Genomic DNA, 14226 nt, shown 5'->3' on the forward strand with positions numbered 1-14226 from the left:
CATGCAAAAAAGGGGAAAAAAGAAAACCTGAACGCCCGTAAACAGCAACAGCAACTCAAAACTGCTGTTGTTTTTATAACAGAAAGACGAACTCAGGTAGTAGATTTCTCCCGTTTGATGTTTATGCTAATGTAAACATGATTAACATTAACATAAACGTTACTGTTACTTTGGATAGCCCGGGGCTATCGCGCTACTGTCAACTCATTTAGTAATGCGTTTCCGGGGAAACATTTTGATAACATTATGATTTGCCAGGATTTTCTGCTTTTCCGGTTTTTGCGTGTAAAAAAAAGCGCCTTTGATTAGTTACAATTATTCGTCTCCGCCCCTCTGCCCCGCCCCAGCTCTTATCGTTCAGTGGCGCAGTACAAGTGCACAAATCAGTTTTGCAAAAGACTGCGACAGACTGTGCAAAATTAAAATACAAGAATAGATAAAAATTATTTTTAACAAAGATCATAAACTGCATATACAGTCTACGGTTAAGATTGGAAGATTACCACTGTCAAGGGGCTGTGTCTGAATAATCCAATCAGAAATCACGATGGGCGGAGCCCACACCCCTTTCCTTTAACAGATTGCGCACTACAAGCGCCATACACAGCTTATACATCAGCACGCACGACCATCCCTTCAAGAATTTCATTGTTATCGCTGGTTTGAAATATCCGACTTCTGCTTTAGCTAGCGAACTTCCACTGTAGTAGAACCTCCGTTTTTTTCAGATCACATAGCCATCCCGAATTTATTTATTTTGTCTCATGAAATTTGGCAGTTGCCTACATTAGCCTGAGATGAAGACTAAATTAATCAATGGGGTCTCATCCTCCCCTTCAATGTCACTGGATTTCTTGGTAACAGAGAATGCACTCCAAGTCCAGCCGGATATTGAGCCCGAATGTAAAGATATTCGACCGAATGAGCCCGACCAGCAGACGAAACATATGGCGTATCTCTGGTGTAAAGAATTTCTTCATGGAGCTTGGAAATCGATCGATGAAGATGATTTTCAGATCACAGTTATCAGGTAGGCTACTTCGTACATTATGTGCGCATTCCTGAGAGCTATTCTAGATGTTTTGGATGTGTTCTCTGTTAACGACTATGCACGGTCGTCGGTTTAATAAGAGACATGTAAGTAATTATGATCCAATTAACAATCTTGGGTTAGCATCCATTATTGATTGTAACTATACATTTATAGGGCGTCTTATGCTTTTGATAGTTTCTTGATCATGCCTTAACCAGATGTATCTAATGTGTTGGCACATATATCATTAGTCTGTAATGTTTCTACTATGATTTATTTGTAATGTAAAATGGTTAATTTTGGTTCATTTGTTTATTTCTTTCTTTAACACATTTTAGGGGGGGTCTCAGCAACAGTCTGTTTCTCTGCGCTTTACCGGAGGAGGCGGGCGTTGGAGACGAACCGCGGAACGTGCTTCTGCGCTTATACGGAGCAATTTTGCAGGTGTGTTTGCCATTTTCTAGCAGTTCTATTCGGTATCGCGCGATCACGTTTTCTTTGTTTAGCTGCACTCTATTTGTGTATTAGATAATTGTGCTCATGGTTTTGTTGCATTGGTCTAAATGCATACGACTGCTTTACACACGTCGACAGAATCCAGGGGCCTGCCATTTATCTAAAATATGGAGAAAAAAATCTTTGTTCATACATCTTCCCAAATCCATCGGCGAGATGACTGAGGATGCACGTGTTATTACAATGTAATGTAAACTGTGATAGATGGAATACAGGTATAGTTTGATAACTGTGGGAAATACTTAATTCACGTTATTCCTACCCAACTCTCCATTCCTTCTTTCAATGTCAGATAATAAGTGATTTGTAAGGTATGTGCCTTTGAGCAAAATATCTGCCCGCGTTCTATTCGGTAATTGACAGCTCGGTCTAGTGGGTTTGGCCAGTTGATTAATCCACATGATTGATTGTATGTTTATTTGGTAAAAAAAAGGTTTGTTTTGATGAATAACAGATAGCACTATTCCGATATTTCTTTAAAAGCATCAGAGTTTTTATTCTAGAACTATAAAGCCATGAATTGTATTTGCTATTAAGGTGTTTCCACAAGAATTCATGACTAAAAGTCATTACAAGAGGGTGGGGTGTAAATGTATTTCTGAATGAGAAAGGCAGAGTGTGCGTGTGAATGTGTGCACAGGTATGTGCATGTGTCTGTGTAAGAAAGCATATGCAAGCAAGTATGTGTCTGCATGCTGGTGTGTGAATGAGGACTGCCGTGTTTGCTGGGTGATGTACCTCCATGGCTGTACATGCGTGTCTTCTTTGCCGTAGGCTTGCCAAAGGAGCGTGCCTTGAGCACTCTTGTTTCCAGGTGATCCCACCATGCCAGTCACGGTACAGTATTAGATCCCTGAAGCCATAGCATTGTCTTCAACCAAGTTCTCGCATATTATGTGTAAAATGTAAGCATTAGGACACTGAGCCTTATTGTGCGTATTGCTCAGGCTGAAATGTTCTGTCTGCTTATATATATATATATATATATATATATATATATATATATATATATATATATATATATATATATATATATATATATATATATATATATATATATATATATATATATATATGTGTGTGTGTGTGTGTGTGTGTGTGACCTGTAAAACAGTAAAAAGAGACTTTGATTTATTTTTTCATCATTGCACTGCCACTGGAAGAATAGTGCACTGCAGTATGGTTACCAAGATTCTTACTGTCTTAAATTTGTTTCTGCTAAAATGGTAGCTAATGGATTATTCGAGTATGGTTTATGAATCAGTCAGCTGGAACATGGTTTTGATAATTGTAGTTATAAACCTGCTTAATAAATTCTTAAATCACAGAGAACCATAAAGGAAAAACAAAAACAAAAACTTGTTTGTTTTTTAATGGATTTTGTTGAAAAAATGACTTTCCCTGTGCCTCCAGAGACATGGCAGAGTGTGTTTTTTGTTTGTTTGGTTTTTTGGAGATGGTCTTGTTTTTTTAATGGTCTTTTTCGTCGGCTGTTGCTGCCTCCTTGTGGTGATGATCAAATGGCTGTCGAAAAAAGAGGGGAAAAAAATCCACCACTTTGTCCACCACTGATGGTTAGTGTTTGCTTTTTCTCTCATTCCTAGATGTCCTGTAATAAAGGGGAATCCAGACAGTCAAACAAAATTGACTTTCAAGTAAGTAATAAATGGCAAAAGACTTCCTTCTCTTTCTTTTTTTGAACTTGGGATCTTATGTGTAATATTTGAATATATATTGATAAGGATTCTTAAACCCAAAGGATCTTTTAGAAAAACATTAATTTTAACAGCATTGCCACCCATGGATACTGGATAGAATTGAACATGAACGCAAACCAATATGACTGAAGGTCATGGCTCCCAGTATAACACCTCTGTTTACTGCTGGCAGATTTGTAAATATTCTTCTTTTCTCCCCTATGCCTTTCAAAACATTAACAGTGTATGACTTTTATCATGACCATTTTAACAGTGCTTTTGCTATTTTTGTGATTATTCATTCTCAGCACGTGGCTGATAGCTATAGGTCATCACCATTGCTGTGATTTCTTAAACCATAACATTTTCAGTTTTTCCATAAACGTACTTGGTATTGCCATTATTCAGTTCTCTTATGCTAGTTTGATACAACCGGAGAAAGACACTTAACAGAAAGGCTAACTGTCAATTAAGAGGCTCTTTTTGAAATAGAAAGAAGATGCTTTTTTGTAATATCTCATAGTAATTCCTCCTACCGTTAAGCAGCAATGAGTAAAAATTTGTGACCTAAACATGCAAAAGCTGTATTCATCTTTTGACCCAGGGGAAACTCTCATAGTTGTATTACTACCACCAAAGGCACATAGGAACTGCTATAGGTATTACAATATTATCCAGCTTTATCCCTGCTGTCTGCTGCCAGGCATCCAATAATTTTTTTATCTGCCCACGGTGGATTTCAGTTTCCCTAGTTTGCATGTTTTCTGTTTTGCATATGTTTGACCAGGACTACCAATTCCCCATGTCTCTCATTATATTGCTTGTAATCCACTCAAACTGCATGTTATTAACTCTTAGTTTCACAGCCACTGCACTGTATTAGACCTTTACTGCATAGTGGATGCTGCATCTGTCTACTTCGCTGCTAAATAATTCGTCTGATCTGCATGACTAATTCACTTATAGCTCATGTTTTAAGAGGTACGAAAAACCCTAGTGGAAAAACCCTACAGCTGCTGTCCTGCCATGAAGTCACATGGCCACTGCTTTAGTCAGAGAGACTGGAGGGAGTTTAAACAAGCATCGGTGCAGGTGTTACCTGAGAACCAACCTCATAGGCAGTGATAGTGACAATTAAATATGCATGTTTTTATTACATGATTACTGACTGACTTCTTACCTACTTGGGAGGTTGCCATGACAAATGATTGTGCAACACTAGCAAAACAATACAAGTTGTTTTTACATTCTGGTCTAACTAGGCAGCACCATAAAATTGAGCTCTAGTTGAATTATATTTGCCTTCTCTTATACATACATACAATTAGAATCAAAAGTCTAATGCAATATACCATTGTGATGCTGCAAAAGACCAGCTAGGAAAACATTAATTTACAAAAGCATGTCTGTATGCTGTACCAGTGCAGGTCATGCAGGCTGTTTGTAGACAAAAGTACTCCAAGCCCTGATTTCCACATTGAACAATCCAGAACAGAATCCGGAGTTGTTATCAAAAACACAGCTGCCAAGGAAAACCAGGAAAGACACAAACTGGAAACAATGCTTAAAATTGTGCATATTAACATTTTGGCAAGACTACTCAACAAATAACTGGTGGGTGGTTGTTTGTGTATGTGGTATTTTTAGTTTGTGGACATCGCACAACTTCTAACAAGTGATCACCGCATTCCAGCAAGGTTGGATGTTGCTGTAGCAGTTAGGAGCAGCACTGCAGCAGGTGTGGTTAACACACTCAATGACAGTCCTGTAAATAACATTAAGAATTAAAAGAAAGCAGATTGTTTATGGAGTAAAAATCATTTACTAATTACAAGAGTGTAAAAAAAACCCCACGATTACATTTAAACTAAATGTTACAGCAACGAGCAATAATTAAAAGATGAAAACCCATAATCTTCCCATGAGACTTTGCAGTGAAAGGTCTGCCCCTTCCACATCATGTGCACATCTCCAGATGTCCTCAGCAGGACATGATTAATAAATGGGAGTGTGAGACAGCATGGGAAGCAGCATGCAAGCTATAGACAACCACAGATCATAAATTTATTCAGCCAATTTCATACCCCTTTTTGTTCCCCCTACCTCAATATTATTTTACACAACTTATTTCTCCTTGAAATCTGAGCCATTCAAGTTGAATATTATTTCCAAATGTGCATGCATTTTGAGGAAGCACAGTTTCCTTCCGTGTGGAGGGGCTTGGTGCACAGGACCTGGTGTTCCTGTTTGGCTTTGCTGAAGAGGACACTGTTACACATGGGCACTGAAGGACTCAGTTAAAATCTGGGTCACATTTCCCCCCTAAGTAAATGCTTTGATTTCAGTTCTTGCAATAAAGAATGGCAGCAAAACATCAACACATATAAGCAATATTTGTTATAAAAATGTCTGATTTTCACCTGGGCGCTCTTCACTTATTTTAGAGCAGCCTGGGTTATGTTTCCTTAATATTCTTTGCATTCTATGTGAGTAACAAACACAAAATGTCTGCCAGGACAATCACTAAAACAGAGACTATGAAAATATGAATATTTTCATTTTAGTACTACTGCATCAGTACTGTTGTAGCACATTACATAATACATTACTTAATACAGTCTGCAGCTCCTCATCATGGAGACCATAGACATAACTGGATCAATATTGTTTTCATTCACCGGATGCACAGCACATAGGCTGTCACAGTAATTATGTCTGTATATATATGTAGCTGTCTTTATCAAAAGAGTTTCAGATTCCCACACCAACATTATTATATTCCTTTGTGATGTTAAAGGTATTGGTATATTTGTTTACATATAGTGTATTCTCAAAAATATGAGGGAAATTGTGTATTTGACATTCAAGTACAATTTTGAGGCTCTTTTGAAAAGGCCTATTGTCATACTTAGTTAAGAAGGCAGAATTAAAAGCCAGAGGTGTTTGCCAAGTTTAGCACCTCCCCTCACAATGGTTTCCCTTATTTCTTGGAGATGCTGTTTTTTCCCCCACTCATCTTGTTCTTGCACTGCCAATGAATTCACATTTAACAAACATCCTCAACCAAAAAAAAAAAGCTTATTTCACTGAAATAATTACATCATGACAAGTTGTTAAATGAAGACAATACTAAGAGAATCTCAGTCCATTTTAATTAATTGATTCTTTAATTCATTACTTCATTCAATTACTTTCATTCCACTGTGCTACATATTATACTGGACATCAAATCCATTAAAAGCAAACCATTGGCTTTTTTATAAATGTGTTGCCATCCTGTTGAAGGAAGAATGTTATCAAACATCTTTCTACTAACCCCATTTCCTAAGATAATCAGCATTAACAGCCACAACGAACAAAGTCCCACAGTTCTGTCAGAGCCTGTCTTCATCCAAAGTATCAACCCTAGTCATATGACTATTGACATACCAATCAAAGATGGTGTTCTTACTGACCTACTTTGGGAGGTGTGGGAGATGTAGTGAGCAGACTGCAGAGCTGCACCTTTTGTTTAATCCCTGAGCATATTTTTAATCGTGTGTATGTTTGTGTGTCTGCAGGGAGCAGAGGCTATGGTCCTGGAGAGCGTGATGTTTGCCATCCTGGCCGAGAGGCAGCTGGGACCTAAGCTTTATGGCATCTTCCCCCAGGGGAGACTGGAACAGTATATTCCAGTGAGTGTTGCAGTGTGGACCCATAGCTATCAATCAGACAGCAGTGACTGGTTGAAATGTTGGCGTGCATAGATGTGTGTGGCTGCATTCAGAACTGGCTCAGGATAACATTGTTTGTCTCATGTTTTTGCATTGAACGTGCATTGTTGACATTTCTGAGCTGGGCGTGTGAGCATGTTTTGGTCTACTTGTGCACTTATTCCCTTTTCAAGAAATTTCAGCTTTGTGGCCATCCAATTTTTTTCCCCAAGGCTAACAACAGAATCTTAAAAATATGTAGTATACAGACTGAATATAAGTTTTATATTGCTTCATACTGATAGACCGCAAAATGAAGCAAGAATATAACAGTTTTGCTGTGTGTGTGTGTGTGTGTGTGTGTGTGTGTTTGTGTTTGTGTGTGTGTTTACCAGGCATACTGTTACTCTATATTTTGTTAATGCATGCAAGAATCTGCATTTTATTCTAATTATATTTAAAGAAAAATTATATTCTGTATGATTCACAGATAGCATTATTTTTCATATTTTTAACACATTAAGAAAAAATGATTCTAATTAAATGTATGACATGTATTCAGGATTTTGCGTATTAAAATGAATTATAATTAATCCAGCATCATAGTTATTTTTCCAAGAACTGCATGAGGACTGTGAGATAATTTATATGTATATATTCATGATTACACAAGATACTATCTGATGTTCTTGATGCAAATTACAAAATCATTATTTTATCCCTCCAAACTCTGCCTATTCTGTGTTTATAGAGCAGGAAGCTCAACACTGAAGAGCTGAGAATTCCCAGCATATCTGCTGAGATTGCAGAGAAAATCGCCAGGTTCCACCAGATGAGGATGCCTTTCAACAAAGAGCCCAAATGGCTGTTTGGCACCATGAAAAAGTAAGACACCTCATAAACTTGGTTCTGATTTGTGCAAGATATTTGTTAATTCGACCTGAGTTGAGATGTTACATAAACAAGTTTCTGCACGATTTATTCCAGATGACAGTGAGGTAACATTTATATGAATGAGAGCTGGAAAGCGAAGAAACAAACATTGCAACACTGTCAGCATAGGTTAACACACCAACTTTAACTTTTACTGACCGGAAAGTGTTTCTAGCCAGGCTATAAATAGAAGAAGTATGGTGTAGTGAGATTTAGCCTATCCAGTCACCTCATTAATGGTCTGATTTTAGAGCAGTTTCAGCAAGGGCTGAGTGCAATTTGAGATTATGTTGAGGTGATAGTTCCACTGTCATGTGAGAGGTTCACAATCCAGTCTTTGAGGATACCCAGCACTGGGTGTTTAGGAGTTGTATCCCATGTCCCAAACAATCAGCAACTTAACATGAACATAACATGAATTTCCTGACTCAGATGTTTCATAGCTAAAACATAAGCTAGAACGTAGCTAGAACATAGCTGGCACATAACATAAAATTTGAACATGGTTGGCAACCTCTCCCTTACATAACTGATTGAGTGTTTATGGTCTGACTGTTGCTCCAGTGAGCTACTGTACCTCATGATTGTTCATTTGGTCCTACCCCACTACATAGGTACATGAGTCAAGTGCAAAGGCTGACCTTCACCAGAGAGACACACCTGCGCAAGTTCACCTGCCTTATGAGCCACAACTTGCCTCAGGAAATGGAAAGCCTCAGGTAAAGCAGACAATGGGAATGTATACATGCAATTTTAGCACACCCTGCATGCAGACATGGGACAGCTTGGAGTATTTACTAGGCTTAACATAGTCAAATAGTTTCCTTAAATAGTACATGCCCATAACAGTTTTTTTTGTGAAGGAGAATCGTCATTGGCGGAGAACAAGGCAACTCACTAAAACCTGTTAATTGTGCTGAATAGTTCTGCTTTCTTAAATATGGGAAATTAAACTGATGACTGTACTGTTTAGGTGTCTACTGGAATCCACCCCTTCCCCTGTTGTTTTCTGCCACAATGACCTACAAGAAGGTAAATATAGCAACAATAAGAGTAAAATAAAGGCAGAAAAAGATACTTGAGTGCTATTTTAGCCTAAATGTAGGGTCTTTTAGTGCTGTTTTCATTAGCCTTTTCATCATTGTGACTGTACACAGGAAACATTCTTCTCCTGAGTGGCCATGACGACACGGACAAACAGAAACTCATGCTTATTGACTTTGAGTACAGCAGCTACAACTACAGGTCTGTAAGCCTCTGTAAGTGCTGAAGTACATTTGCTGATTCAGTCACCAGTATGCCCTAGAAAATTTTGAATATAAAGTCCTGACAGGGTAATGGCCTCAGTAATTTTCCTGAATGGACTCATCTTAGAATGGTTGGATAAAAACATTGGCAGTGCAACTCCTCACTACTTGCCTGCCACTTGAGATCTGAAAAGACACTGGTGATTGTTTTGGCAGCAAATTAAGCAAGTCGTACTCTTACCAGATCACTGTCTGCTTTGTCATCTTTTATGGGCATACCTTTTAAGTAATGGGCCAGACTGTACGTGATATAGTACTGGACACAGAGGAGATGGGTAATGTGCTTCTTTCAAAGCTCTTCTTTTCAATTCTTTGAGATCTTGTATGTTTATTTTTGGATCCTTAGCTAGTGAATTCAGAAGTAGTGGATATCTCAGTTTCCTCTGCTGTTATTCCCGAGTGCTTACTCTGATATGCTTGGAATGCTTAGGCTGTGCCATTTCTTGGAACAGACTTCCAGACATTGAATTCTCTGGCACCCAACCCACTGGCCCAATCAAAACACTTTTGTCATGACACTTAACATTCCCACACCTGTCCCAATAGATGGATCAGGTGTCACCCAGAATACATGGACATCCAAGTTTCCAGTATTCTGTGGGTAGTGTGGGTTTTTTGTTTTTGTTAACAGAAGTGTTGTTTTTTTTAAAAACAAGGGGGGTCTAGAAAATGAGCTATTTGGAGTGTCAAAGTCTTGAGATAACCATGCATGGATGGACATGATTTATTTTCCCATCCATGCACACAGGCTTATCTCATGAGCTGTCATAGACTGAGTACCTCTCGCAACCTCTGCACCTGTCCTGTGCCTTCTTTTGTTGGGTTTCCACAGCAGCTGCATGCCTTATTCAAATACGTGCTGAGCTTGGGTGGCTGGCCAACTGATCTGCAGTTCATCTGGCTCTGTCTGTACTCCTTAAAAGCCAGAGTCAGGTTTTTATCTTTTTTGAGATGGCTGGACTGTTCCATGTGCTGGTTCAAAAAAGACCATACAAAGCCCGAAATAAATTACATGTGCGATATATTTTTTAAAAATTGCGTTATGCTTACTGTGTCCTACGTGTGTAGAAACGAAACCCTGATGATAGAAAATAAACCCTGCAAATATGTGCACCAGATGTTGTGCAATGTGAAAGTCATTTCAAAGGGCTCACTCCTTTGTCTTATAGGGGATTTGACATTGGAAACTTCTTCTGTGAGTGGATGTATGACTACAACTGTGACACGTCTCCATTTTTTAAAGCCAGCACCAACAATTATCCTACCAAAGATGAGCAGGTAGGAGATGTTGGACATTTGTCACTCCGAGTAATATGCTAAGAGTGTACATTTGTAGAGCACTTGGAATGGCTCCACAGAATATGATGACATTGACTATTTTATTTTCATGCAGATGTATTTCATCAAAACCTATCTGTCAGAATCCGACTCAGGACTAGAAAACTTAAGTGATGAAGATCAACAAAAACTGAGAGAGGACATGTTGGTGGAAATTAACAGGTAACTTGTATTGGCTATTGGAAGAATTTAAACACTCTGACTGCCAAATTTTAGAAAATTTGCCGGTTTAATTCTGTTTGCCAGAGTAAATATCAGAATAAATAGAATGGTCATTTTATGTGCTAATGTACTGGTTTATTAAATTATCAAGAAGCAACAAGTAGCAGGGCAACTTTTCATTCCCAAGTCTGCTGATCAGAGTTACAGGGCTTAGTATACATGGAAGAATAAAATTGGCAAGAAACCTCCCAAACAAACAAAAAAAGCTACACATAAAGGCAAACGTAAACATGGAGTGCCCACTTGCTATTGCATTTTTCATGACGTATGCTCAGAATGTGTCAACAAAAAAATGAGGCATGACTGTCATGTTTATATTTGCATGCATCGAAGTCACATGTGGGGACTTCCTTTTTAACGGGCTGTTATGTTTGTGGCATTTTAAAATTGGCCAGTAAGAAATTGAACTAGCTCTTGCACTTCCTTCCTTTAATGCAGGTAAGGTGCAACACACTCCATTCCATTTTAGTTGCTTTTAGTACTGCCTTCCCCAAAACCCAATTATTACTTATAACTATTTGCCTCATTTTAAATTACATAAATTACTTACATGGTTGAGTGAGTTTCTATTTGCTCTGCTAGTTTATTGACTCTAAACGGAGGACCCGTTAGCCCAGGGCACCTAAAAGCAGAACAGTGGTGAGCCTCCCTAACTACGCCCGTCACACACTTTATACAGACTGCTGGTGAGGTGAGGGAGAAATGAAGTCTTGGAGTGTGTCCAAGAGTGGCCCTCATTTTCAGGAGGAGCTGTTGGAGGTAGTGGGAGGTATCACAGCTCCTAAAACTAGCTTTTAGTTCTCAGCATTCCATGCTCTCCAGAGTGTTTAAAACAAACCTCTCTTCTGACTCAGGTTTGCTCTTGCCTCGCACTTCTTCTGGGGCCTCTGGTCAATGATCCAGGCGAAAATATCAACCATTGAGTTTGGCTACTTGGTGAGCTATTGACAGATGCTTTGCTTTTTTTTTTTTTTTTAAGTTCAAGCCAATGCAACAGTTAATGTCCCACTTTTAAGATTTAATCTCTTGCTGTTTACTACATAAACATTAATGAAAGGATTCTAGTAAAATATGTAAAATATGATAAATACACATTTTCTAGCTTATGCTGTCCCCCATCTATGTTATCAACATAACGAATTACAACATCCAATATTTCTTTCTGATAATAGCTTTGATGTTAGCTGGATCTTATCCTTTATGTATATTTACACAGGGGTACCTTTAGGCAATAACACTGCAGATTTTAGCTGGTGTATGTGGGTTGCTTTAGTAGGCCTTTGTTTGGCTAAGTTTACACATGACCACTGCAGTGTTTGTGCTGCCTGACAGCCCTGAACCAAGTCCAAACATTTGGCAATTCAGGGTAACACGACTTATGAATTATGCGGTGTGTAACATTTACACAAACATGTAAAAAAACAAACAAACACCACACACATCAAATACAGCAGACATTACCAGTCAGGGTAACATGACAACTGCATAGTGCATACAAAGATGATATCCACATAATTGACTGAAGTTTGTCTTTCTCCTTTGCTCCCTCTCTTCTGTCTTCCTTCCGTTCCTGTTGCCCTCTTCCCTGCCCCTCCCGCCCCTGTTTGCCCCACCTGCCCCTCTTTGCCCCACCTGACCTCATCTGCTCTCCTTCACCCCGCCCTCCAGGACTATGCCATGGCCAGGTTCAGTGCGTACTTTGAGCTCAAAAAGAAGCTTGGCGTTTGAACAAAGGATTATTAGGTCAGAGTCTGAGATGATCAAGATGGAGGCTTATGATCTGGCTTTCAAGTTTACTAGAAACGGGATGCCTTGCTACTCTAAATGGTTCTACAGTGCTGCATGAACCAAAATCAGTACCACTTACCTTTAACTCTCCATCAGGTGTTTGAAGACTACATCATGTGTTGCTTCTCAGTGTTAACCTCCCTAAGCTCCACATTTTCAATATGCATGCCTGGTCCTAAATGCTTTTTGGGGAAAAAATACACTAACATCAATAAAACATCAAGATTACATAGAAATACTCACCAAAGTCATGAGCAGTTAGAAAAATACATACTATACTAACAGTTAGAAGCAAGGCTCAGCCCAGTTCAGTGGGAAAGTGATCGGCTGAATTGCCAGGTGTGATGTCTTTTACTGCTGTGGGCAATAACTCAGCTAGGTTATCTTTACAGCCTGTACTAGGAAATGTGAAAAACTGAGGTTCTAAACATGGCCTTTGAGAGTGGTACAAGAGACCAACTTCTGTTGGCACTGTAGACTTTATGATTTCCAATGGTAGGATAAACTTTAATACTCATCCCATTTTTATGTGAAGTCTTACACTCCTTTTTTTGGCATTGGTTTACTATTTTTCTTTTTCTCCTTGAACGACTATATTATTATTTTTCTATAAGTAGGTCGGTAAACAATAGCATATAGACACATCCTCTGGGAGCTGACCACTGTAGACCTGATAAAAAAGAGCTTCATTAGATGTGCTATTCCATGAAGAACATAGATTCATAGAAGCTAGTTCTGTTAGCTTACTGGTTCTGCGTAGAAGTACTGTCACATTTAATGTTTTACTTAATGACAACATTTTCCTTTAGAAAAATATTTTTGACATACTAGTATGTTTAGTACATTTAAACATGTCAGATTGTAAGTGATTTTTTTATGTTTCTTTTCAAAATGTATTATTAAATGTGTTATTGTTTAATAACATGAGAGTGAACACAGTTCTCTTGGTTTAGTTTTTCATATTTTCTACTTAACTGTGATGAACTTGGAGTTGGCTTGTTTTTGTTTCGTTATTAGGATAATTATTATTATTTTACATATTAGGATTGTAATTATTATTTTTATTGGAAACGTTTGCTAACATAACTGTGAATGCCACTCTTCAGTACCAGTTATGAAAAAAAGTACTGGTATTTCTAAATGGAACTTTCTTTTTCCTTTAATGGAAGATGTGTTTTTCTTAATAAGAAAGTTGTATTCTTTAAAAACTCTGAAATGTTCTTAATTCCTTTTTCTTTAGGATCTTGGGTGTAACATTTTAATGACTTGTTCTGTTTTCACATCTTTCACATGTCAAATCTCCAAGCAGTGAATATACATTCTGCAAATTTAGTGGCATCCATAAACAATAATTTAATGGCCAGTAGAAAAAACAAAAAGCTGTAATTGAGCAAATGTAATTATGCATAACATATTGGCCCTCAAGCTCCCAGATCAACTAAGAAACCTTCACATATGTCCAAACCTTCAGGATGATTATGAATCACTCTACATTTTGCTCTCTATGTACTGAAATGTAGTTCCACTATACTCCTTAATAAACAGAAGGAATTATTCTTGTTCTGTAATAACAAATGCTCTGCTAATAAACAGAAACATGCAAAAAAAAGTTTTTTTCCTGTCCTCAATTTTTCCTGTCCTCACCCCACTTCTGAAATTAAACATGACAGTTTAAACATAAACTTGAAAGCTTCCTGAAC

General features: G+C 38.1%; 1 protein-coding gene across 1 annotated transcript; it reads left to right on the forward strand.

Moving 5' to 3' along the window:
- Window positions 1-600: 600 nt before the first annotated feature.
- chka (choline kinase alpha) lies at window positions 601-13841 on the forward strand. Its single transcript, XM_027003979.2, has 12 exons — window positions 601-1030; window positions 1372-1477; window positions 3154-3204; window positions 6807-6920; window positions 7690-7823; window positions 8486-8590; window positions 8845-8903; window positions 9029-9116; window positions 10348-10456; window positions 10572-10678; window positions 11593-11674; window positions 12407-13841. Exons 1-12 carry the CDS (start codon window positions 798-800, stop codon window positions 12464-12466), a joined length of 1248 nt encoding a protein of 415 aa, XP_026859780.2. The 5' UTR covers window positions 601-797; the 3' UTR covers window positions 12467-13841.
- The last annotated feature ends 385 nt before the right edge of the window (window positions 13842-14226 follow it).

The sequence above is a fragment of the Electrophorus electricus genome, chromosome 4, assembly GCF_013358815.1.
Source record: "Electrophorus electricus isolate fEleEle1 chromosome 4, fEleEle1.pri, whole genome shotgun sequence".
Lineage (NCBI taxonomy): Eukaryota > Metazoa > Chordata > Actinopteri > Gymnotiformes > Gymnotidae > Electrophorus > Electrophorus electricus.

What these genes read in the sequence shown, in the direction of transcription:
- chka (XM_027003979.2), top strand. Translation starts at nt 798, where the DNA reads ATGAAGACTAAATTAATCAATGGGGTCTCATCCTCCCCTTCAATGTCA. An exon ending in CCACAATGACCTACAAGAAG is followed by an intron (nt 8,904 to 9,028) that starts GTAAATATAGCA and finishes GACTGTACACAG; the next exon opens with GAAACATTCTTCTCCTGAGT. An exon ending in CCATTGAGTTTGGCTACTTG is followed by an intron (nt 11,675 to 12,406) that starts GTGAGCTATTGA and finishes CCCGCCCTCCAG; the next exon opens with GACTATGCCATGGCCAGGTT.